The sequence below is a fragment of the Phacochoerus africanus genome, chromosome 16 (genome assembly GCF_016906955.1).
Source record: "Phacochoerus africanus isolate WHEZ1 chromosome 16, ROS_Pafr_v1, whole genome shotgun sequence".
Lineage (NCBI taxonomy): Eukaryota > Metazoa > Chordata > Mammalia > Artiodactyla > Suidae > Phacochoerus > Phacochoerus africanus.
In genome coordinates this window covers 44839942-44867307 of record NC_062559.1, presented here as the reverse complement: position 1 = coordinate 44867307, position 27366 = coordinate 44839942, and the positions used below count along the sequence as shown (strand labels likewise).

The 27366-nt window shown below is 40.4% G+C and overlaps 1 protein-coding gene across 2 annotated transcripts in view; it reads left to right on the top strand.

Annotated features, from left to right (window-relative positions):
- The first annotated feature begins 508 nt into the window (after positions 1–508).
- The window catches only part of TAX1BP1 (Tax1 binding protein 1), an 82451-nt gene continuing 55593 nt past the window's right edge, over positions 509–27366 (top strand). For both annotated transcript variants that reach the window (XM_047763869.1, XM_047763868.1), the window contains exons 1-5: positions 509–654; positions 7527–7695; positions 12956–13058; positions 20259–20446; positions 25316–25474. In XM_047763869.1, the coding sequence (XP_047619825.1) occupies positions 7534–7695; positions 12956–13058; positions 20259–20446; positions 25316–25474 (612 nt within the window). In that variant the 5' untranslated portion in view covers positions 509–654; positions 7527–7533. The remainder of the gene's footprint in view (positions 655–7526; positions 7696–12955; positions 13059–20258; positions 20447–25315; positions 25475–27366) is intronic.

Genomic DNA, 27366 nt, shown 5'->3' with positions numbered 1-27366 from the left:
TGCAAACTCCTAAGGGAAACCGAGGTTTCACAAGGAATAAAATCTCATTGTTAAACAAGCACTGGGCTGGGCCAGGAGTTTGAAGAGAGTGATGGATTGCAGCCCCAGCCACGCGGTTGCTCTTTCGCTTCTTTGGTTCTTCACTTTCTGATCCACAAAAGAGATTCACTTGGACAGATTTTTAAAGATCCAGACAATGACCTGGTGCCAGTTTAAACACTATCCTTTCCACTTAACTGGTAAATTACTTGAATTTCCGGTCAAAGTAATAATTAAAAAGCCCAAAGGACCCTGTTTGTTTACGGCCAGGTCTCTGAGCAAAAACGACAGGGCGGAAGAGGAGGAACAGCCGAACCGAGGGTGAAAGCCGGTAAGGAATCTCCCGTGGCCCGGCCGCAGGCAACTAACTGCCAGGGTGATTGAACGTCCAGAACAACCTGGTTGGTGTTCCAGCTGACCTCGCGTGGCTGCGGCGGCGGCGGCGGAAGGGGCGTGTCCCTGGGCGGAAGTGACGTGCGCCGGCTTTAGGCCCGGGGAGGCGGTGTAGCCGGTCGGTAGAAGGAGGCTTTGGTGGCGGAAGAGGATCGGGGCTGATGGCGGCTCAGGCTCAGAAGTCTTTTTAACACCCTTATCTGCCCAGGAGCTGCCCACTCGGTAAGCTCTTTCCCCTGCCTGCCCCACCGCCTGGCGCGGGGCGGACCCCCGCTGGAGCTCTTTGGGGGTTCGAGAGACTCCCCCCCTCAGTAGAGACTAGGGGCCTGGCTTATCTCGGGAATGGTCGCCCTGGTGACGAAGCTGCCTAGTGACAGTGCCTTCCTTCCCGGGCTGCGATTGTGACGGGGGTGTGGGCCACTTCGGTTAGCAGTGGAGTTGGAAAAAGCGACCGGTGGCCGCCTCACAAGGCGGGGAGGCCCTGGGCTAGGCCTTCGCAATTTGGGGGAACTGTGTGGGGCGTGGACCCTTTGGCGGGGGGCGAGTGACGCGGTGGGCCCCCCGGAGAGGACCCTGCCTCGCCCGAGGCTCAGCTGTGGAGTGAGTGTTTTTGAGGGCAGCGTGTGTGCTGTCGACGTAGATAAACTTGGGAAAACATCTAGGTCGCCTCGGGTGGGACGCTCGGGCTTGCCCGTGAAGGTGAAACCCAAGTGTTTTGGTTTGAGTCGCCGGCAGATTAGGAGGCGGGGACTCGGTGCGCCGCCTACGTCTCGGGGCCGCGGGCTGGGTTAGCTGTTTTGGTCGGATCACCGACTTCACCTGGGCCGCTGAATTAGCAAACGCTTTTCTTCTGTTTGTAAGTGGCTCTACGCCGAGTTCTCGAAGGGATGTTTTAAAATAAATCTTCGGAGGAGAGCCACGTTTGTCTTTGCTTAGGCAACTTTTCCTGATTTCACAACTCTCCCTCCCTCCGGCACCCCGGAGGTCCGCAGGTTGTGTACAAGTCCGGGCAGGCGTTCGTCGTTTCGGGGAATCTTTATTAAGAGATTAGTATGTGCGTGCTTGGTCTGATAAACATTTATTACCTGATTGATAATTTGGGAACGCTGTGACGTTTGACTTTCTTCGTACGCTAGGTTTTTAAGTTTCGGAAAGTAGTTAGGAATTGCTGTTAAAAGTCAGGCTTGGGAAAATCGTAACTTTTCAACTCTGTATTCCGCTAATTGTGGAATATTTACAAGATGCAGGAACAATTGCTAATTGTAATTTTGGAGCTCAACTCCAAAAGCATTTAAAGAGATTATTTGAGTAACATGTTAATCTAAGAAGTGAGCTAATTAACCTTAAAGTGCTATTTCCCGCATAGAAGAGGGCTGAGGCCAGGCTTTCTTTTCGTGCTTATCAAGGATCCACTTAGGAGTTACCGTCGTGGTTTAGTGGTTGACGAATCCAACTAGGAACCGTGAGGTTGCGGGTTCGATCCCTGGCCTCTCTCGATTAAGGATCAGCGTTGCTGTGAGCTGTGGTGTAGGTCGCAGACGCGGCTCGGATCTGACCTTGCTGTGGCTGTGGTGTAGGCCAGCAGCTACAGCTCGGATTGGACTGCTAGCCTGGCAATCTCCATATGTCGCTGGTGCGGCCCTAAAAAGACCAAAAAAAAAAAAAGGATACTTTAGAAATAACTTACTAGCTTTGGGGTTTTTTTGGTAACATCAAAGAACATCCTATTTTTATTTTTTAGTCATCACATTTTTAAATTGCACACTCCTGTTGACAATAATGGCTGCAGCCGTTTGTGTAGAATTAACCTGTAAATGCCTTTTCCTTAACAAAATAACAGATATTTTGGAATTCTAAGTTTCACCCTTTTTAATGATATATATTTATGAAAGACTGCAACCATGCTCCTTTTTTACTGCTTTGGAGGAATTATCTTACATGTGATGTTTATTGAATTGCATCCTTTTGGAATTTGGATACTACTCAGTAAAATTTTGGCTGTATCACTCTTGGCTTTTTAAAGTTTATTTTGCCCCATACAAACCCCTACGAGAAGATAAAGATTCTCTCCCCTCTAATATATATGGGCCAAGATCATGGCTTTTTAGAAACCAACTTTTAAAACAATATAAAAATTAAATATAAGTGGTGACACCTGGGCAGAATAGCCTGCTATTCAGCTGTGAAGAGTTTTGGAGATAGGGAAGACTGTAAGAGTGCACATCAACAGACTGATTCTTTTGTTTCTGCCTCCCAGAAAGATTGTTGATAATAATTTTTTGGTTTGTAAACCAGCTGATAGCCTTTTTTTTTGAGCTGAAGTGTGAATAATTAGAAACTATTAGAATATTAGACTTATTTTTTCCTTCCTGATGTTCAGTTTCCTCTAGGACTAAAGTTTGGAAATAAATTTAAAAGTTCATCCCCCCTCTTTGGCCTCTCCCGGAAGCTTCTATGCCAGGGATCAAGCCTGAACCACAGCAGTGGCAGTAATGGGTTCTTAACCTCTTGAGCCACCAGGGAACTCCAAAAGTTCATAAGTTTTTAACTGAAAAACTTCCGTTAAGTTAGTCAGCTACTGTGTGTAATATGTTTCTATTGAAGGAAGTCATACTGAGTTTTTATTACTAATCTTTATTTGTCTACTTTGGTTTTATTAACTTTTATTATGGTAATTTTCATACATACATGAAAGGAGAATGGAACAGTTAAAGGAACCACTGTTTTGCTAATCTTGGTTTATTTATTTTTTATTTATTTATTTTTTTTTTACTAATCTTGGTTTATTACCACCTCAGCACATTTACTGTTTCCCCTGGAGTTTTTAAAGCAAATCCTGGACATAAGGATATTTCACCTATAATTAGGTTATTTAACTGATAAGAACTTTGAAAAAATACAGTCACCATAATAATATCAGTAGAACATAATCACCTTATGTCTTTTTGAATTCTAAGTGTTAGAATTGGCAAATTATATGAAATATTTATTTAAGAAGCTTAATTTGACTCTGTATGTTTTTGCACAGAAATTCTTAGTATGGTCTTTTTCCTACTTTATTTGATTAAGGCTTACATTTTGGGCTAGTCAAGTAAGATGAGTATCAGTAGCCACTGGAAAAAAAACTACCACAAAAGTCAGATCTGTTTTGGGCTTGAAAAATTGCAAGATTGAAACTGAACAGGGCCCTGTGGGGTGCCTGGGCACAGGACTTTCTGTGTCCCCCATTTCTTGTTTTTAGGGTATAAGCTTCAACCTCCATGACCTTCCCTCAGTTCCAAAGGGCAGGTTCAAATTGTTGGTAATCAGGGGAGGGAGGGGGCGCAGGAACAGTCAAGAAACTATAGTGCATTCTTGGGTCAGGGTCCTGGTTCTTCCTCAAGGAATGTGCATTAACAGTATCTTTGAGTTCTTCTGCAGTACTACACCCCCCCCCCCCCCCCCCGCGCCCCCGCCGCAAATTAAAGCCAGAGAGAAGGACCACCAGAACCAGTCCTGGGGCCACTAACACCAACTTTGAAAATGATTACAGGCTTTCATCTACCCTAATCTTTATCTGTGGCTCTATTTTCCCCTCCTAAAACTGTAAAACCACTTCCTATTCTTTCCTAAAGGGGAGTACAACACAGTCTTCTAGAGTGGCCTCCTTTGCCTGACAAAGCAATAAAGCTATTTTTTTCTCTGTTGCCCAGAACTATGTCTCTGTGTTTCTGTTTGTACCAGTGGACAGAAGCCAAGTTTTAGCAACAAGTAAAGATAACATTGAACCCCCCCTCCCGTTTATTTTAGCTGTATATCTGAGTGCCCACTGTATATTACTTTTTTCCTTAGATATATTGAATCCTCAAAATAACAAAATTGGATTTTTGATCAAAGACTTTATAGTATGAAATTTACAGCACAACACATATAAAGGAACTCTAGAGATGTTAGAACTTTGGGCATCAAGTAGGAAACACGGAAATAGGAGACCACTGCAGACAACCTGTGTATCTGTACTTCAGACTTTGTTTCCCAGCCAAATGTGTCTCATCTTTTTTTTCTTGTTTTCACGTATTTTTATTTTTTATTGAGGTATCATTGGTTTATAACATTATATAAGTTTCATGTATGTTAAATTATGTCTTCTGTATGCCCTATAGCATGCTCACCACCATACTTCTATCCCTCACCATACAGTTGATTCTCCTTACTCATCTCCCCCCACCCTTCTAGTCTTGGTGTATCCAGCTTTGGTTTATTTATTTATTTATTTATTTATTTATTTATTTATTTTTGTCTTTTTTTTGCTATTTCTTTGGGGCCGCTCCCATGGCATATGGAGGTTCCCAGGCTAGGGGTCGAATCGGAGCTACAGCCACCGGCCTACGCCAGAGCCACAGCAACGCAGGATCCGAGCCGCATCTGCGACCTACACCACAGCTCACAGCCACGCCGGATCGTTAACCCACTGAGCAAGGGCAGGGACTGAACCCGCAACCTCATGGTTCCAAGTCGGATTCGTTAACCACTGCGCCACCACAGGAACTCCCAGCTTTGGTTTATTTATTGTTTTTTGTTTTCTTGACTAGAAAAACTTTACTTATCCTTGGCTTGCATCTTAATATACCCATGTTTCTAGACGTTTACTTTGGAGAATGAGAAACGAGGTATGGTAAATCTGCTTCTACTTTCTTTTGTGTGTCGAGGCTGTATTTCCTCTCTCCACCTGAGGCACAGTTCTTTTTCTTAGGATGTTAATGAAGCAACACTTCCCAAGCAGTACCACAAGGTGATGCAGTGACTTTGCACTTTACTTCCCCACTGGGTGGTGTGTGGGTCTGTGTGTGTGCATGTGTGTGTATGTATATATGTGTGGCAGGTCTGCATGTGAGCATGTGTAATACATAAATCTTCCAGTGAATCGTCTTCACATATTAGCACTCTCAGTGCATTTTAACATTTTTATAAGCTTGCCCATCTTTTCACTCCATTTCTTCTCTGTGTGAGGAGCAAAACAGGAAATATGTGGAAATTAGATACGTCACTATTTTAAATGGGTTGATTCATGTTGTAATTACATTCAGATTGCATTTATCAATATTAACTTTTTTAAAACTGGAAGCTATATTGGAATTAAACAAAGTAGTAATGAGAATGGAATGACTTCCGTAAAATCTTTTTATAGTTACGGTTGCATTGAAATTCTTAAAAAGGGAGTTCCTGTTGTGGCTCAGTGGAAACGAATCTGACTAGTATCCATGAGGACGAAGGTTCAACCCCTGGCCTCACTCAGTGGGTTAAGGATCTGGTGTTGCAGTGGTTTGTGGTGTAGGGTGTAGACGTAGCTTGGATCTGGTGTGGCTGTGGCATAGGCTGGCAGCTGCAGAACCCCTAGCCTGCAAACCTCCATATGCCACAGGTGTGGCCCTAAAAAGACCAAAAAAAAAGAAAAATTCCTTTTTTTTTTTGGTCTTTTTGCTGTTTTTTTGGGCCGCTCCTGTGGCATATGGAGGTTCTCAGGCTAGGGGTTGAATTGGAGCTATAGCTGTCAGCCTACACCGCAGCCACAGCAACACGGGATCTGAGCTGCATCTGCAACCTACACCACAGCTCACGGCAACGCCAGATCCTTAACCCACTGAGCAAGGCCAGGGATCGAACCCGCAACCTCGTGATTGCACGAATGGTTAACCACTGCACCAAGATGGGAACTCCTAAAAAAAAAAAAAAAAATTATTAAACAGATTGGAGTGTTAGAGATTAATGATGATTATTAATGGGATAATTACAAATTATCTTACTCTAAGACTTATAAGCATCATGAATATATTTAAAGTCTGATGTTAGGGTTTTGTATTTCATCTTTGGGGAGTGTTTAAAAATGAAATTTCATGTTAATGTGTTTATTTAAAATAATGAAAATAATACATTAAATATAGTAAAAATTTAGTCATTTGAATTAAAAGTTAAAGTCCTAGGAGGTCCTTCATGGCTCAGCGGGCTAAGGATCTGGCATTGCCACTGCTTGGCTCTAGTTACAGCTGTTACAGCGGGTTTGATCCTTGACCTGGGATATTATGTATGCCATGGGCACAGCCAAAAAAAGTAAATGAATAAAAAAGTTAAAGTCCTTTTAAATTCTCTTTTCATATGTAGTCCTCATCAATAAAGACTATATGATGTGTACTTTTTGAGTCCCTTTTGATTCATTTAAAAGCCTATATATACATGAATATATATATGAATGCCTGTATGTATACCGTCATGCTGTTTTATACCTTAAAAACATTTCAGTGAAGTAAAAGTCTAAGATTGGATTATGGATTTTTAAATGCTGTTGTAATTGAGGTTAAACAAAAGTTTAAACTCCACAGACTTGTTTTATGAAAAATGATTTACTGCTCTGTTGATGAAGTTTACATTAGGAAACATATCAAGTTTTATGGAAAGAAAGTTTTTCTTAAATGGCTTTTAATTAAACACATAGGAAACTCATCCCAAACTAGTTTTATTTTTTCCTTACTGAATAGCTTCCTCAGAGAAACTTAAATATTCACTCTCTTCATAGAGAAACGTTACTGATTCACTTACCTCAGTTTGTGTTTTTTTTTTTTTTTTTTTTTGGCTCTGCCTATGGCATGTTCAAGTTCCTGGGCCAGGGATCAAACCTGAGGCACAGCAGTGCCCACACCAGATTCTTAACCCACTGAGCTACCAGGGAACAACTTACTTCAGTTTTGGTAGTTGTTAGAGCTTAGTTCAGTTAATACAGCTATGGTCACTCTCATGGGTATTCTGTAACTAGTGAACATTTTTTTTGTTTTTGTTTTTGTCCTTTTGCCTTTTCTAGGGCCGTTCCCATGGCATACGGAGGTTTCCAGGCCTGGGGTCTAATTGGAGCTGTAGCCAGCGGCCCGCACCACAGCCATGCAGGATCTGAGCCATGTCTGGGACTTATACTATAGCTCCCGGCAATGCCGGATCCTTAACCCACTGAGCAAGGCGAGGGATCGAACCTGCGTCCTCATGGATACTAGTCAGATTTGTTAACCGCTGAGCCATGAAAGGAACTCCCACTTGTTATCTTTAAATTTGAATGATTTTCTTTTCAGATTCACAATGACATCCTTTCAAGAAGTCCCATTGCAGACTTCCAACTTTGCCCATGTCATCTTTCAAAATGTGGCTAAGAGTTATCTTCCTAATGCACACCTGGAATGTCATTATACCTTAACTCCATATATCCATCCACATCCAAAAGATTGGGTTGGTATATTCAAGGTAAGAGAACTTTCTGCATATTTCTTCTATGTAGTATTTTTTATTTTCTTTCTAAGAGATTGGCAAGTAGTTTACATTAGCCTTGTCTTAAAATAAGGGTCATTTTTATAAACGTCAAATGTAAAATATTTACATTTGTAAATGTAAACATTGTGTAAACATGAAATACTTAATAGTGGAGGATAGTATACAACAGATGTTGGGATCTTCAGTTCACCAGACTTCCCTCTGTATAATCAAAAATTTCAACTTCACTCAAGGACTTGTGAAAATATTTTCAAATCTTTTTTTTTCCTTCCATTTTCTCTATTCCTTACCTGAAAAAAAAAAATGACCTTTTCCTTTGGGTTACTATGTCATTTACTGTCTTGTCATTTGTAATTAATTTTGTACAGCTCTACAGCTATGTTACTACTTTTCTGTTCTATATTGTTTAAATATTCCTCATATTGTCTTATGCTTTTATAAGAGTTCTCTGTTTTACATGACTAAATAGTAAGTTCTTTGATGGTAAGAGTCCCACTTTTCTAATATTTTGCTAATTTTGTGTAATATTTGCTTGAAAATTACACTGAGATGATCATTACAGTGGTGAAATTTTTTTTTGTCAATTTCAATTCTTCAGAACATAATGGGGAACTAAAACAAAAGAATGTCCTTTAAGCAGTCAAAGTAATTTCATTTAAGTCCAAACAGTAAAACTTAACTTTTCTCCTGGGTTACTCTAGATTCTCCCTGAGAATTGATTTGTTCTATTTTATATTTGATTTTAATGGTCTTGAAATTTTGATTGTGTGTTCTGTATAAGTTAAATAGCAAATAGAAAGAAATAAGAGTAGCTGCTAGAAATAGGCACATTGAGAGTATCTAGAAGTGAAAAGTCTGCCTTAATAGGACAGAAAAACCTTTGTTTTGCCCAATATAGAGGCACAGGGGTGAGAATGTTCATGAGACTGAGTTAGTTTAAATAGAAAATAAACATAATTTAGGGAAGTGGAGGAAGGTGAAGTTGAAGGTGTCATTCTATCCATGAAGGAAAGGCTAAACAGTTTGCAGAGGAGTTCCCATTGTGACTCAGCCTAACAAACCCAACTAGTATCCATGAGGATGCTGGTTCTATCCCTGCCCTCAGTGGGTTAAGGATCTGGCGTTGCTATGAGCTGTGGTGTAGGTCGAAGATGTGGCTTGGATCCCCTGTTGGTGTGGCTTTGGTGTAGGCCAGCAGCTGTAACTCTGATTTGACTCCTAGGCTGGGAACTTAAATATGCCGAAAGTAGGGCTCTAAAATTAAAAAAAAAAAAAACCCAAACCAAACAAAAACAGTTTGCAGATTTTTCATTATAGGCAGTAGGAAGATTGCATATGTAGATATGTAGGCTGATAGGTGATAAATTGTATTTCAGGAAAATGCATCTTTATATTTTTCTTTCAAATTATGTATTTGTCTTTGTTTTTTTTTTTCTTTGTATTTTTAGTTAATGGCTTATTGTTTAAGCCAAAAGCTAATGACTTTCTCTTCAAATCCAGCTAAACACCAATTCTGTCTATTTTAACTGCCTACCTATTTCTGCACTTTTAAAAATTTTTGGCTGTGCCCATGGCATGTAGGAGTTCCTGGGCCAAAGACTGAACACTAGCCGCAGTAGTGATCCACAGCTGCTGCAGTGACAACATGGAGCCTTAACTTGCTGCACCATAGGAGATCTCCCACATAGTTAGTGTTTCCTTCCAGCACTTTTTTTTGTCCTCCCTGCCCCCTCACCCCATTTTTGGCTGTTCCCATGACATGTGGAAGTTCCCAGGCCAGAGATCAGGTCGGAGATCAAATCTGAGCCAGAGCTGTGACCTCTGCCACAGCTGCAGCAACTGCTGGATCACTAACCCACTGTACCACAGCGGGAACACTTTTTTTTTTCTTTGAAACTAAAAGAATACTTTCAGTCTTTTAAAAATGCATATATTTTGAAAGTAGTTGGAATAGTACTGTATGACATTTTTTATGTCCTGAATTTTTCGCTTATGATTAAAACCACTTTCTTATCAATGTAAATAGCTCTGTAGGAGGGACATTTGTAGTGTTTATGTTAGTTCTGTTTTAGAATCAGTATTGCAGCCTTCTTGTGTATATCTAGTCTTTTTTGCAGTTTTTTTCCTTTTAAAAAAGAAAGACCTTTGCTTTTGTAACGATTTTTGAAAACTGTGGTGTATACAAAAGAAAGAATGAATACCCCTACCCATTATATCCTTGCCTTTCCTGGAAATATCTGTTGTAAAGTTTTGTGTTCATTTTTGTAGAATTTAAAAATTCATAGGCTTGGAGTTCCCATAGTGACCTAGCAGTAATGGACCCGACCGGTATCCATGATAACATGGGTTTGATCACTAGCCTTGCTTGGTGGATTAAGGATCCAGTGCTGCAGTGTGAGCTGTGGTGTAGGTTACAGATGTGGCTCGGATCCTGCATTGCTATGTGGCTGTGGCTGGCAGCTATAGCTCTGATTTGACCCCTAGCCTGGAAACGTTCATATGCAGCAGGTGTGCCCATAAAAAGCCAAAAAGAAAAAAATTCATAGGTTTAGTTTATAGTATTTCATAGGTTTTGCAGGTTTTGCATTTATCTGTACATAATCATCAAATTCATTTTCCTTGCCTTTCCTGCTCCATGTTATATGTCAAAATCATTACCCTCTGGATCTCTCTGACTCTTGTTTTAAAAGTGCTCTCTATGTGCTATCTCCACCCTAATGTTTCTATTTTTCTTTCAAGGTTTCTCTAGAATTTGCTTTTTAGGGGCACACCTGAGGCATATGGAAGTTCCCAAGCTAGGGGTCGAATCAGAGCTACAGCTGCCTACACCACAGACACAGCAACTCGGGATCCACGCCTCGTCTGTGACCTACACCACAGCTCACAGCAACATCAGATCCTCGACCCAATGAGCAAGGCTAGAGATCAAACCTGAATCCTCACTGATACTAGTCAGATTCTTTTCCTTTGCACCACAATGAGAACTTCTAGAATTTATTAATAACCTGTGTTTCTGCTTGCTAACCTTGTTCTTCTGATCTTTACATTCCCTCTCAGAATTTCCTTTATAATTAAACTTCTCATCCAACATGTTTTTCTAAAATGTTAATCCAGTTTAAAGGGAACACATTTGTGGGTTTTTTTCCCCCCTTTCATGTCACCCGTTTAATTTCCTTTTTTGCTGTTACTTCACTAATTGCACTGGTAACAGAAGAATGATAATGATGTCCAGTACTACTCTAACTCCCCACACTAAACTATGTGAAATATCTGTTGTTTTGTTTCCTTTCCAAATATAGATAGTCCCTCTTAGCTGGATTTAAGTGTAGCTCCTGAGAGCTATATGGTGTGACAGTCAATACCTAACTTTTAACTGACCTATTGTTTTCAGTATTGTCATAGCTTCCCTGCCCACCCCCCTTTTGTTTTTGTCTTTTTAGGGCCGCAACTGCGGCATATGGAAGTTCCCAGGCTAGGGGGCAGATCAGAGCTATGGCTGCCAGCCTACACCACAGCAGCTCAGGATCTGAGCCACGTCTGTGACCTACACCACAGCTGATGGCAAAGCCAGATCCTTAACCCACTGAGGCCAGGGATCGAACCAGCATCCTCACGGATACTAGTTATATTTGTTTGCGCTGAGCCGTGACAGAAACTCCCTCCCTGCCATTTTTCAATGTTTAAAATAACTATTATCAATTCAATAAGTTTCTGTATACTTGCTGCTAGTGGACTAATAGGCAAATTCCCTTGCATTTCAAGGGATTTAAATCTGTAATCCAGAAATCCAGTCAAGTTCTAGTCAGGTAACCAGGGAAATAAAGAGAAACAGTGGGTGAGTTGTACTCTTTGTGGTTTGACTCTTCTAATTAGATTTGTTTACTGTTCGTACCAGGACTGTCTACATAATTTCCAGATGTCCAAATTGTGTTTCTTCCACTGTGGTATGCCCTCCCGTGTGGAAGTTTGGATGGTAGACATACCCATCCAAAAGGAATTTGTACTGTGTATCGGTGCTGCACCCTTAACCTGAGGTGCCACAATGGGAATGCCTCTAGTACCATTTTAAACTTCTCTCATATTCAGTATTGACACAGTACAGTTCATCTGGAAAATATGGATTGAGATACGTAATATATCTATTTGTGTTATAAGTTGGAAATGTTTTGGATAGGTAGGATATAGGTAGTTTCTTTGCATATATAAACAATTTAGGAATAAACGTACAAATCAATTTTTACAAATTTACCATTGGCTGTAGTCAAGATTGACTAAAGATGAGACATTACTGGTTTAGTTAGTGGATTTAAGGAGGAGGGGTAAATCTGATTAAAAAAAAAACAAAACACACATTTAAGTTTGAGCCGTAAAATAAGTTTTAAAAACTTACGTTTAGTGAAATGAAATTTTAAGGAAGACATAAGTTTTTGTATTTGATCATAAGCATACTAAGATTTTCCTTGAGAAATTGGGTATCAAATTGCATTTTTTTTTTTTGCTATTTCTTGGGCCGCTCCCGCGGTATATGGAGATTCCAGGCTAGGGGTCTAATCGGAGCTGTAGCCACCAGCCTACACCAGAGCCACAGCAACACGGGATCTGAGCTGCATCTGCAACCTCCACCACAGCTCACGGCAACGCCAGATCGTTAACCCACTGAGCAAGGGCAGGGACCGAACCTGCAACCTTATGGTTCCCAGTCGGATTCGTTAACCACTGCGCCACGACGGGAACTCCAAATTGCATTTTAATATATAGTATAAACTCTACTGTTACCAGATTTTTATTGCATTAGGTTATAGCTTAATAAAAAATTATAATAAAAATTTGACAATTCTTGTTAAAATGCTCTTTTTTTTTTTTTTGGTCTTTTCTAGGGCCACTCCCTCGGCATATGGAGGTTCCCAGGCTAGGGGTCGAATCGGAGCTGTAGACACCAGCCGACGCCAGAGCCACAGCAATGCGGGATCCAAGCCGGATCTGCGACCTACACCACAGCTCACGGCAATGCCGGATCCTTAACCCACTGAGCAAGGGCAGGGATCGAACCCGCAACCTCATGGTTCCTAGTCGGATTCGTTAACCACTGCGCCATGATGGGAACTCCAAAATGCTCTTGATTTGTAAACATTAATGCATGCTTTAAGGATACAGTAAAAAAACAATATGTTGTAAGATATCCTTCTTATATTAAACTACTTATAATATCCATGTTTTTGTTGTTTTCCTTGAGGTTGGATGGAGTACTGCTCGTGATTATTATACATTTTTGTGGTCCCCTATGCCTGAACACTATGTAGAAGGATCAACAGTCAATTGTGTGTTAGCATTTCAAGGTAAGAACTGAAAAGTAGAACTTAGATGAAATTGGATGTTTTATTGTCATTGAAAATGTTTTACCTCATTGCAATCATCTACTTAGGCATGTGCAGTTGTTCCAAAATTAATTAATATCTTTCTTTAACAAGTCATAAGAATGTAAATATCTAGTGTAGATCACATGATGTTTTAAAATTAAGGGTTTTTTAGTTGTCTTTCATTGAAGAGAGGTCTTTTAAGGTTTTTTTTTTTTTTTTAATCTTTTTGCCTTTTCTAGGGCCACTCCCACGGCATATGGAGGTTCCCAGGCTACGGGTCTAACCGGAGCTGTAGCTACTGGCCTACGCCAGAGCCACAGCAGTGCGGGATCCGAGCCGTGTCTGCAACCTACACCACACTCATGGTAGCACCAGATCCTTAACCCACTGAGCAAAGCCAGGGATCGAACCCGTGACCTCATGGTTCCTAGTTGGATTCGTTAACCACTGCGCCACAACAGGAACTCCTGATTTTTTTTTTTTTTTGAAATGACGATTCTATTACTGCTGTTAGATAATATAACAAATTAGAGGTGAGAAAATATTTTGTGTGAAAGTCACAAAGATGGTTAGTGGAATTTATAGACTAGAAATTCTATAGGGAAAGTTGCCTATAGGATGTTTGTGAGTAATATAAAATTCATTTTTGTCTAGGCTTGGCCTTATATACAGATTTTAAAAAGTACTCTAAGGAGTACCTGGTATTGCCTCCCCCCCATATTCTACCTTCACAAAGGTATTAGTTAGCTGGAGCTGCAGCTTTCTTCTTGTGGCCATGAGGGGAATGCCAAGATAAGCACATATGTCTGTCCTGACATGTCTGAGCCATTGAATCAAGGCCAGCAGGCAGCTGCCTCCAGATTTCTTGTTATATGAAAAAAACACACCTTGTTGCTTTAAGACAAGACAAAACACAGTCTTGCATAGAAAGCTATCACAGAATTTGCTTCAGTGATTTTTGTATTAAAATTGTACTGACTTGGGATTGTATTAAAGCAAATTCTTCATCTTCTTTATACCATGGTCTGGGGAAGCTAATGGACTCTGATTCAGTATAGTGTTTTTTTTTTTTTTTTTTGTCTGTTGTTGTTGTTGCTATTTCTTGGGCCGCTCCCTCGGCATATGGAGGTTCCCAGGCTAGGGGTTGAATCGGAGCTGTAGCAACCGGCCTATGCCAGAGCCACAGCAACGCGGGATCCGAGCCGCGTCTGCAACCTACACCACAGCTCACGGCAATGCCGGATGTTTAACCCACTGAGCAAGGGCAGGGACCGAACCCGCAACCTCATGGTTCCTAGTCGGATTCGTTAACCACTGCGCCACGACGGGAACTCCCAGTATAGTGTTTTAATACACGTAAAGTCAGTGTAATTACGAAGGAAACCAATAATACCCCATTGTATGGATGTAACGTACCTTGTTCATCCATTTGTCTATTAAAGAATATCTTGGTTGCTTCCAAGTTTTGGAGTTGTGAATAAAACCGTTATAAACATTCATGCACAAGTTTTCGTGTGGATGTAAGTTTTCATCTTATTTGGGAGAACACATGTGATTGCTGAACATATGGTAGGAATATGTTTAGTTTTGAAATAATTCACCAAACTCTTTTCCAAAGTCACAGTGCCATTTTGCATTCTACCAGCAGTGAATGAGAGTTCTTATTGCTCTACATCAGCCAGCATTTGGTGGTGTTAGTGGGGATTTTGGTGGTTTATGTTTTCAATTATTTTATTTTATTTGGTATGTAGGCGTGCATGCATGCATGCTTTTTAGGGCTGCGCCTGAGGCATATGGAGGTTCCCAGGCTAGGGGTTGAATTGAAACTACAGCCTCCGGCCTGCACCACAGTCATAGCAACTTGGGATCTGAGCGCCATCCACAGCACAGCTCATGGCAGTGCTGGGTACTAAACCCATTTAGCGAGGCCGCGGATCAAACCCACAATGGATACTAGTCCGGTTTGTTACCAGTGAGCCGCAAGGGGACCTCTCAGCCTCTCTTTCTAATGGGTGTGAAAGGCTAAGTTTTACATGTTTTTGAATATTCATCATAATTTTTACTAGAAATTCAGAAATAAAAGCTTCTGCCTGCCTAGAATTTTTATGTAAAGAAAACTTAGTTATATGGAGTTCCCATCATGGCGTAGTGGTTAATGAATCTGACTAGGAACCATGAGGTTGCGGGTTGTATCCCTGCCCTTGCTCAGTGGGTTAAGGATCTGGCGTTGCCGTGAGCTGTGGTGTAGGTTGCAGACGGCTCAGATCCCGTCCGTGTTGCTGTGGCTCTGGCATAGGCCAGCGGCTACAGCTCCAATTGGACCCTTAGCCTGGGAACCTCCATATGCCCTGGGAGTGGCCCTAGAAAAGGCAAAAAGACAAAAAAAAAAAAGAAAACTTAGTTATAGAATGTTAGAGCTAGAAGGAATTGGAAGCATAATTTAAGTAATTTTGCTCATTTTGTGGAGTAGTCATGAGAATTCTGAAATGTAAAACTCAGAACACAATAAGGTACATAAAGTTTTTTCCTAAATGGACCCTGATTTGTTTATGTGATCTTACTAGTTGCTAATGTTCTAGGCTATAAAATTTGAGTCAGAGTTTGGTTTTTACTTTTTCCTATTTTATTTTTGCTGTTGTTAATCCAATGAGAGCTATTTGTAGGTAGCTTTAAATTTTAGATCTGCCAAATAATGCCATTTACAGCAACATGGATGGAACTAGAGAGTCTCACACTAAGCGAAGTAAGTCAGAAAGAGAAAGACAAATACCATATGATATCACCTATATCTGGAATTCCATGGCACAAATGAACCTTTCCACAGAAAAGAAAATCATGGATTTGGAGAACAAACTTGTGGTTGCAAAGAGAGAGGGGGAGGGAGTGGGATGGACTGGGAGTTTGGGGTTCATAGATGCAAACTGTTGCCTTAGGAACGGATAAGCAATGAGATCCTGCTGTATAGCACTGGGAACTATATCTAGTCACTTACAGAGCACAATAATGCGAGAAAAAGAATGTACATATGTATATGTGACTGGGTCACCTTGCTGTACATTTAGAAAGTTGACAACACTGTAAACCAGTTATGGTGGAAAAAAAATCATTTAAAAAATAAAATTAAAAAAATTTAGTTCTGAATAATAACTATATCTTTTATGTCAGATGGTGTTTGAATCATATATAACCCCTGCTGCCATAGCAACTTGAGCTGCTGCAATCAGATCCTTAACCCACTGTGCCACATTGGGAACTCCAGAACCATATTTTTTAGTGGATTGTTTTTGTGAGTTTAAAAAAAAAAAAAATCAAGAGTTCCCGTCGTGGCACAGTGGTTAACGAATCCAACTAAGAACCATGAGGTTGCGGGTTCGATCCCTGGCCTTGCTCAGTGGGTTAACGATCCGGTGTGGCCATGAGCTGTGGTGTAGGTTGCAGACACTGCTCGGATCCTGCGTTGCTGTGGCTCTGGCGTAGGCTGGTGGCTACAGCTCCAATTGGACCCCTAGCCTGGGAACCTCCATGTGCCGTGGGAGTGGCCCAAGAATCGGCAAAAAGACAAAAAAAAAAAATCAGGAGTTCTCATAGTGGCTCAGGGGTTAACAAACCCGACTAGTATCCGTGAGGATGTGGGTTCGATCCCTGGCCTTGCTCAGTGGGTTAAGGATCCGGCATTGCTGTGAGCTGTGGTGTAGGTTGCAGATGTGGCTTGGGTCCCGCGTTGTTGTGGCTGTGGCTGTGGTGTAGGCTGGCAGCTACAGCTCTGATTTGACCCCTGGCCTGAGAACCTCCGTGTGCCGTAAGTGCGGCCCTAAAATGCAAAAAAAAAAAAAAATCAGACCTTGAGTATTTAGTTTGTAGACTTTTCAGTATCATGATATGAGAGCTTATTAGTCAAGCTATATTTTTGTTTTTCTTTTTTTCTTTTGTCATTTTAGGGCTGCACCCCTGGCATATGGAGGTTCTCAGGCTATGGGTTGAATCGGTGTTGCAGCTGCCGACGTACGCCACAGCTGAATCAACGCCAGATCTGAGCTGCATGTGTGACCTACACCACAGCTCACAGTAGCACTGATCCTTAACACACTGAGTGATCCCACAGGGATCGAACCCGAGTCCTCATGGATACTAGACAGGCTTGTTACCACTGAGCCATGATGGAAATTTGGAACTCTGTATTTTTGTTTTCTATTTAAACTTAGCATTTTTTTTTTTTTAAATTATAAGTGTAGTGGCCATTTGCAAAGTTACTCAGCCATGGATTAATTAATTTAGTAGTAGATTAATAGGAGGGTGGTGTTTTTAAAAAGCTTTAAAAAATATATTGCTAGGAGTTTCCATTGTGGTGCATTGGAAACAAGTCCCACTGGTATCCATGAGGGTGCGGGTTCCATCCCTGGCCTCACTCAGTGGGTCAGGGATCCGGTGTTGTCTTTAGCTGTGGTTTAGGTTGCGGACGTGGCTTGGAGCCTGAGTTGCTGTGTTTTAGGCTGGCAGCTGCAGCTCCAATTAGACCTCCAGCCTGGGAACTTCCATATGCCACGTGCAGCCCTAAAAAGCAAAAACAAAAACAAAAAAATAGATTGCTAGGTATACATCTGTGTTTTTAAAAATACTTTGTATTTTGAAATAATTTTAGATGTAAACTTGCGAAAGTAGTATACAGAATTTTCATCTACCCTTCACTTAGCTTCTGTTAATGTTAACATGTTGCATAACTGTAGTATATTTAAAAAACCAGGAATTTAACATTAGTACAGTGCTGTTGACTAAAGTACAAACCTTATTTATTCAGATTTCACTAGTGTTTCCAGTAGTGTTCTTTTTTCTGTTCCTGAATCCAAATTTTATTGTCATAACTTCCTAGTTTTCTCCAGTGTGTGATAGTTCCTCATTCTGTCTTTGTCTTTGTTGACCTTTTTATTTTTTTCCTTTTTGGTCACACCCGCAGCATGTGGAAGTTCCCAGGCCAGGGATTGAATTAATGCAGGGCAGTGACCCAAGCTGCTGCAGTGACAACGGTGGATCCTTAACCCACTGAGTCACAAGGGAACTCCTCATGACTTTTACATTCTTGACAAATACTGTTCAGTTTCATTTTGTTTTGGTAGCTCGTTCCTCATTTTGAGTTTTTCTGACAGTTTCTCTTGATTAGATTGAGGCTATACATTTTCAGAAAGAGTACCATAGAAGTGATGTGTTCTTTTCAGTACATTGTGTCAGGGAGTACTTGATGTCTTTATGTTTTATTCTTAGCAGTATTAATCTTGATCACTTGGTTAAGGCAGTGTCTGCTGGGTTTCTCCTATAAAGTTAGTATGTTCTGTTTGTGATTTAATAAATATTATGGGGCGCAATCTTGAGATTAAGGGTTTCTTTGTTTCTCCTCAAACTTTTTAACCCACTAGTTGTAGTATCCTTTAGGTGGACCTTGCCTACAACAGTTATAACTGTGTTTGCCGAAGTGCTTTTCTGTTCTTATTTTTTGCACATTATTACTTGGAATTATGATGTTAGGAAGAGTTGTCCCCTTCTCCATGGATTCATGCATGTTTATTTTCTTGTGTTGAATAATATCTAATGTTAACATACCTTTTTGTTGTTGTTGCTAGAATTGTTTTAGCTTTCTTTGGTTATTGGGAGCTCCATCAGATGGGCTCCTGTGCTTTTTTGTCGTCTCCCTCCAGCCCCCCAACACATTCTTTTTTGAGAACTTCTTTATTATTTCAAGTATGACAAGATATTTTAGGTTTATCTTATATTTTCTCTGCCTCCTTCCTTCTTTGGAGAAAGGTAAGCTATCTTTTTTTTGGTGGGCGGTGGGTGTGGGGGAGGCGTACCACCCGCAGCATATGGAAGTTTCCAGGCTGGGGGTCGAATCAGAGCTATAGCTGCTGGCCTACACCATGGCCACAGCAATGTGGGATGCGAGCTGTGTCTGTGACCTACAGCATAGCTCATGGCAACACTGGATCCTTAACCCACTGAGCGAGGCCAGGGATCAAACTCTTGTCCTCATGGATACTAATAGGATTTGTTAACTACTGCACAACAACGGGAACACTGAGGTGTATGTTATTGTTTTTGTTTTTTTAATATTAAAAAATACCATAGGAGCTTTGGAGAGGAGGTAAAGATTAAATTTGATCTAGGATAATCCAGCAGAATTTAAAAGAGGGTAACAATTGAGCTGAAGAAAGATAGTACGAACACTGAACACATTATTTGTCAGATAGTGGGCAAGATAGTATAACTACATTATCCTTGGTACTTAAGAACTTTGAGATGGTTGGCTTCGTATCTCTTTTACAGATAAGAAACTGGGGCTTGGAGAGGTTAAGTAAATAATAATTAGTGGTAGTGCTGAAACTCCAGAGTGAATCTGTGTGGTTCCCAAGCTTATTTTTGTTCTCTCTCAGTCCTGTTTATGCCCTTACACAATTTACATGTGTGCCATATTCATTTTGTTAATATCTTTTGCATTTAGTTAATGTCATATTTGAGGGAAGATTTCTTTAAATGATGTATTCCCACTCCTAATCTTTCTAGGTTTTTTGTTGTAGTTTTTTGTTCGTTTGTTTGCTTTTTAGGGCCACACCTGTGGCATATGGAGGTTCCCAGGCTAGGGACTGAATTGGAGCTACAGCTGCCAGGTTATATCACAGCCACAGCAATGCGGGATCCAAGCCGCATCTGTGACCTACACTATAGCTCACGGCAGCACCAGATCCTGAACCTGCTGATTGAGGCCAGGGATCGAACCTAAAACCTTATGGTTCCTAGTCGAATTCTTTTCTGCTGTGCCACGATGGGAACTCCCTTCCTAGGTTTTTATGTTGGTTCTTCCATTGCTCCTCCTCCAGCCTCTTTCTCATTAAAAACTACATGCTTGACTTTGCAGATGAATTGCTTTTGCCCTAGCGAAGATACAGGGGAAGACTATTTTGGGAGTGTAAGCTTAGACCTAAGATTAGAAAAATATGAGCATGTTTAGGGAAGAAGGGAGAGTCTAGTTTTGGTAGATAATTTGTGGAAGTTAGGAGGAAAGGCATATCCTGAGTGCTTAGGAACAGGATCAGGGATGAGAGGAAATGGGAAGGTTTGTTAAATTTATTTCAGATGACAACTGTATAGCTGGAAATTTAATTTTTTTTTTTTTGCTTGTTAATGTCCTCTTAGGTTATTACCTTCCAAATGATGATGGAGAATTTTATCAGTTCTGTTATGTTACCCATAAGGGTGAAATTCGTGGAGCAAGTACACCTTTTCAGTTTCGAGCTGCTTCTCCAGTGGAAGAGTTGCTCACTATGGAAGATGAAGGAAATTCTGACATGTTGGTGGTGACCACAAAAGCTGGCCTTCTTGAGGTTGGTACCAGTAGTTAGCTGGCGATTCATATATTTACATTATGAACTGGATTTTTTGTTATAAACGTGGCTTTAAAATAGTGACTGTTTTAAAAAAGACAAATCAATAATACATACATTTTCAGACAGAGCTCATATTTCTTGGCATTTTAAGATTTTTCAAGTTATGTAGTAGTGTAACTTGAAAATCTAATACTTTAAAATAATAAGCTTGGAGTGAATACTTTTTGGTTATGTTACTGATTTAAACTGTGGCAGGGACTATCTCGGCTTATCAATATTTTTTCTTTTTATAGCCACAGCTGTGCCATGTGGAAGTTCCCGGGCTAGGATTTGAATTGGAGCCGCAACGGCCGGCCTTCGCCACAGCCATGCCAGATCTGAGCTGTATCTGCGACCTACACTTCAGCTTGTGGCATTGCTGGATCCTTAACCCACTGAACGAGGCCAGGGATCAAACCTGCATCCTCATGGGTATTAGGTTCTTAATCTGCTGAGCCACAATGGGAACTCCTCTAGTATTTTGTACGTAGCGGATGTGCAATAAGTAATTAATGAAAGAATTTAGACCTAAAACTTCCTAATGTTTCCTCACCTTAACCTTTCTTCTGTAGGGATGGCTGATCTTTTGGTTGTAGGGAAGTAGAGATTTGAGGATAAAGCTGGTGGGAGAGTTGTATAAAGCATTACGTCTAACTGTAATTAAATGTGAACTTCATTTCATTATAAGATCCTGCTCTGTCCCAAATGCGGCAGAGAATCAGGGAGGCATCTCAATCTTTAGGTTGAGCAGTTTTAGAATGATTTCTTTTTGTTATCTGATTAAATGATTAAGCCTGTATTAACTATAACTTAAAAAGATCAGGTGAGGAGTTCCTGTTGTGGCTCAGTGGTTAACGAACCTGACTAGGATCCATGAGGATCCGGGTTCAATTCCTGGCCTCACTCAGTGGGTTAAGGATCCACTGTTGCCGTGAGCTGTGGTGTAGGTCACAGACATGGCTCAGATCTGGGGTTGCCGTGGCATAGGCCAGCAGCTGTAGCTCTGATTGGACCCCTAGCCTGGGAACCTCCATATGCTTCCTTGAGTGCGGCCCTAAAAAAGCAAAAAAACAAAAGATCAGGTGAAAAAGCTTTTTTTTTTTTTTTTTTTTTTTTTAAAGAAGGGCTGCACCTGTGGCACATGGGAGCTCCTCAGCTAGGGGTTGAAGAATCAGGGCTGCAGCTGCTGGCCTATACCACAGCTAAGCCAGATTGGAGCCTTATCTGGGACCAACACAGCAGCCCATGGCAACACTGGATCCTTAAGCCACTGATCCAGGCCAGGGATCAAACCCATGTTGTCACGGATACTGGTTGGGTTTGTTACCCCTGAGCCACAATGGGAACTCCAGAAAAAGCTTTTTATTGTTTTTTATTAAATAGTTTAGAGTCGTTGTACTGGGTTCAAAAGAATTTTACTGTGTAGATGGTCTAATAATGGCATATGTCTTAATTTTTAGTACTAATTAAAGGAGAAAATAGAACACCGTTCTTTCAGGATACTTTTCAATGTCTTTATTCTAAACCTCAAAAATTAGAATGTTATGTTTGAGCTTCTATGAAAAACGCCTTCTTTAACTGGTTCAGTATACATTTTTAGTTAATTTTCATTCATATTTAGTCTATGGCAGATCATTGCCTATTCTTGATAGATAATTTTTTTAAATATGTAAATCTTATACCTTTGATTTTATTTATCTTTACAACAGGCTATAGAAAAAAGATGGAGTTATAGATACTAGGTAGTTGAACTAAGAAGATCAGAAGGAACCAATAACTTTTATTGTGAATTTTTCCGTATCTTCACTTCCCCCTTCCAGAAATTCCTCTCTTATCTTAAAGAAATGTAACTTTTATAGGGTGACTGAAATATTTTGTGATGACAGCCGCCTGATGATCAGGGTTTTTAGCCTGTTATTTGAATGCTGAAGATGGTGAAACAAGCCTAGATCTTTAAGAAGAATGCAGTGAGCATTTACATTGCAGCCTTTTTAATACTTGTTAGACCACCCTGGTTTCAGGGCCTACGATAGAAAACAACAGACATTTTGGCATCTACCTCTTTCTTGTGTTCCAGGTAAATGGGGACATCACACAATGTAGTTCTCTTCTTCCTACTCATCAAATATACTTTATGAAGAGAATTTAAATTTCCATCTCTTAGGTGAATGTTCCTGGGAATAAGATATTTATATTCTGACAGGTTTTTTAAACAAGTCTTTTAAATTTCTACATTCATTAAAATCTTTAATGATTTTACTAAAAATGTACAAGATTAGCATAAGCGTGAGACATTAGGGCATTGCTGACATTAAAAATGGTTGCAATACAATCCTTCAGTTTGTGATCCTTACTGGGATCCTAGAGTTTAAAAAAGTAGACATTTTGGGGGTAGTGGGGATATTGTGACTGGATTACCCATTTGTTTAAGATTATTCTTAATTTTCTTAGCTGTGGTAGTGGTTGAACAGGAGACTGTACTAATTAGGAGATGCTTGTCCTGTGCACTTAGGGGAAGGATCTGCAGCTGTGTTTCAAACGATTTAACAAAGTGTAAATAAACTTGGGTGTATAAAGGTAGATAAAACAACATGGCAAAATAGTAATAATTATTGAATTTAGGTGGTGGGTGTCTGAGTGCTCATTGTAAAAGTTTAACCATTTTCTGTGATTGAAAGATTTCAGAATACAAAATCGGGGGCAGGAATTAGACTTGTGTATGTTTTTATCTAATTTTAATTTTTAAAAAAATTTCTACTTAAGATTCAATTAACTTGAGAAACTATGTACCAATAAATCACTGGGAAAAAGTAGTTCTTTTATAATTTTTCTTTTGTACTATGTGAAGATGTATCTTTGTTTTTAAGTTGCCAGGAAATTAAGAGCCCAAAAGCATTTTTTTACAAAATAGGTAAGGTAAAAAGAAATTGAATGAATTAGTAAACTTTTCTCTTTTGAGGGCATTCACTCCTGTCATTTTCATTTGATGGAAGAGAGAGAGGGGTCATTTAAATTCTTTTTACAGCTCTTTTAATTTTCCTAAGAGCCATTTTAAAGTTTAATCAGTCTGATTCCATGACCCTGGAAAACTGACTTGTGATGTATCAGGGGAAAACATTTTATTTTAGCTAAATGTGTGATGGCCTCCTTTGTGAAATCTTTCCTCAGTCTCCATATTTCCTCCCCTGTTAGAATCAAAGACTTCTTGCTGTAAGAGAAATAGGCCTAAAAAAAAGTAGCCACACCTGTGGCATATGGAAGTTCCCAGGCTAGGGGTTGAATCGGAGCTGTAGCTGTCTGCTAACACCATAGCCACAGCAATGTGGGATCCCAGCCGTGTCTGTGACCACCACGACAATGCCAGATCCTTAACACACTGAGTAAGGCCAAGAATCTAACCTGCCTCCTCATGGATACTAGTCTGGTTCGTTACTGCTGAGTCATGACAGGAACTCCATAAGGAAGTTCTTAATAGATTCAAAGCTTTCCCATAGATTTGCATTCAAGAAGAAGCACACATTTTCTCCTTAATTATTAGCCCAAATAAGAAAAGCCCAGAATTAGGTCACTTATGAAACTTAATATATCTTATTTTTAATTTTTACTTTGGCTGCACTGACAGCATGCCGAAGTCCCTGGGCCAGGGATCAAATCTGCACCACAGCAGTCACCCAATCCACAGCAGTGACAGCACTGGATCCCTAACCAGCTGAGCCACCAGGGAACTTCCAATATGCCTTATTTTTAGTACTGATTTGAAAAGTGCTTAGCCGGCCACTTCATAATGAAATTCATTGCTTTTCTACCTTCTTTTAATGTTTTATTCTTTGCCCAACCAAAAGATCTGAATTTATGATTCATGAATTTTGCTTTTTTTTTCTTTCACTTTTTAGGGCCGCACCTGTGGCATATGGAGGTTTCTAGGCTAGAGGTTGAATCAGAGCCGCAGCTGCCAGCCTACGCCACAGCAACAGCAATGCAGGGTCCGAGCTGTGTCTTCAACCTACAGCACAGCTCAGGGCAATGCCGGATCCTTAACCCATTGAGTGAGGTGAGGGATTGAACCCAAATCCTCATGGATACTTAGTTTTCGTTGCACCACAGCGGGAGCTCTTCATAAATTTTTCTAACTGAAGACTAAAAGAGGCTGATGGTAAGAAGTAGATAGTTGCCATCATGGCTCAGTGGTTAACGAACCTGACTTGTAGCCATGAGGTTGTGGGTTTGATCTCTGGCCTTGCTCAGTGGGTTAAGGATCTGGCATTGCCATGAGCTATGGTGTAGGTCACAGATACGGCTTGGATCCCTGTACAGCTGTGATGTAGGCCAGTGGCTGCAGCTCCTTTTGGACCCCTAGCCAGGAAACCTCCATATGCCTTGGGTGCAGCCCTAAAAAAGACAAAAAAAAAAAAAAGACAAGACGTAGATAATGTTTAAAGAGTTCTTTTTGCAAAAAATTTGTTCACTATTTTTGTTTGTTTGTTTGTTTGTTTTTTGTCTTTTTTGCTATTTCTTGGGCCGCTCCTGCAGCATATGGAAGTTCCCAGGCTAGGGGTCCAATTGGAGCTGTAGCCACCAGCCTATGCCAGAGCCACAGCAACGTGGGATCCAAGCCGCGTCTGCAACCTACCCCGCAGCTCACAGCAACGCCAAATCGTTAACCCACTGAGCAAGGGCAGGGACCGAACCCGAAACCTCATCGTTCCTAGTTGGATTCGTTAACCACTGTGCTACGAGGGGAACTCTTGTTCACTAATTTTTGGAAATGGAAAACTAAAGTAAACATTTTAGGATTATAAAAAAATAATTTGAGTTTTTGTTTTATAGTTGAAAATTGAGAAAACAATGAAAGAAAAAGAAGAACTGTTAAAGTTAATTGAAGTTTTGGAAAAAGAAACAACACAACTTCGAGAACAAGTTGGGAGAATGGAAAGAGAGCTTAACCATGAGAAAGAAAGATGTGACCAACTTCAAGCAGAGCAGAAGGTTAGTTGTGTCTTATGTAACTGGAGTCATAGTATATTGTCTGAAACCCAATTTTTTCCAAGAACCGAACCAATTAAAATGAGTGAAGACTACGTGTTGAAAAAAATAGCCTTTAGTTAGGCACTTATATGAGAATTTGTCAAATCCTATCAACCTTCTTCTGCCACAGCCTCTTTTATGTTGTAAATGGTTGAAATATTTTTTGATTTTTGGTATCAGCCTTGTGACGTCCCTGACAACTGTTTCTAGATGTCTTACATCTAATTCTAGACTATTTGATAGATCTTAGGGGTACAGGTTAGAAATACTATTAGGAATGATAAACACTGAATAAAAGCAAAATAGAATAAAGTAGTTAAAATTATTTTTTGAAAAAGCAGAGTTCAGTGAAATAAGATGTAATATTAGAACTTTGAAATCCTTGTGGGAAATGCAATAAATTGCTTATGAAAACCACCCAATTAAAAATTGGTACAATTTGTTGAGCAAGGTAAAAAGAAGTATAAGTGTAAAACAGTGTGGCTTCGGAGTTCCCATCTTGGCACAGTGGTTAATGAATCTGGCTAGGAACCATGAGGTTGCAAGTTTGATCCCTGGCCTTGCTCAGTGGGTTAAGGATCTAGCGTTGCCGTGAGCTGTGGTGTAGGTTGCAGATGCAGCTTGGATCCCCTGTTGCTGTGGCTCTGGCATAGGCTGGTGGTACAGCTCTGATGGGACCCCTAGCCTGGGAACCTCCGTATGCTGCAGGAGCAGCTCTAGAAAAGGCAAAAGGACACATACACACAAAAAGCAAAAACAAAAAACAGTGTGGCTTCATTAGAGATACAAATGGATTTAAGTCACTAGCCAAAAAGAATGGAAAAAGAGCAATCACCTAGTTATTGACTTGTTTATTTAAAATTTTCATAAGAAAATTTGTTTTGATAAACTTGCACAGATTATGATTATATACATATCCAATCTCACTTATATTGTAACTAGTTGGATATGCTTATGTCTTTTGGCAGCTCTTGGCACCCACTTTTCTTCTACTGTGAATTTGATTCTGCATGTAAGCAGATACAATGCAGTATTTATCTTTGGCATTTTTCACATGGCATAATGCTCTCAAAGTCCATCCATGTTGTTGCAAATGGTAGGATTTTCTTCTTTCTCATGACTTGAATAATATTCCATCGTATTTAATACCCCCTTTTCTATTTTCATTCACCCATCAATAGTATTTAGGTTGTTTCTGTATCTTGACTATTGTGAATATGCTGCAGTGAAACGAGTGCAGATAAGTCTTTCCATATCCTTTTTTCATTTCCTTTAGATGCATACCTAGAAATGGTAGGTGTGTATATGGTAGTTTTATTTCCATATTGTTTTCTATGGTGCCTGCACCAGTTTACATATCCACCAGCAGTGCACAGGCTTCCCTTTTCTCCACAGCTTCACCAGTATTTTATAATCTATCTTTTTGATGACAGCCATTTTGATCTGTGTCAACTGTTATTTTTTTTTTTTTGCTTTTTAGGGCCACACCCATGGCATGTGCAGGTTCCTAGGCTAAGGGTCGAATCAGAGCTACAGCTGCCGGCCTACACCTTAGCAATGCCGAATCCGAGCTGTGTCTTCGACCTACACCACAGCTCACAGCAATGCCAGATCCTTAACCCACTGAGTGAGGCCAGGGATCGAACCTGCAACCTCATGGTTCCTAGTCAGATTCATTTATGCTGTGCCACAATGGGAACTCCAGGAGTGAACTGATGTTTATTATGGTTTTGATTTGCATTTCATTGATAGTTATGTAGACCAGCTTTTCGTGTGCCTGTTTGCCCTTTGTATGTCTTTGGAGGAATGTCTCCTTAGGTCCTCTGCAATTTTTATGTTGGATAGGTTTTTAA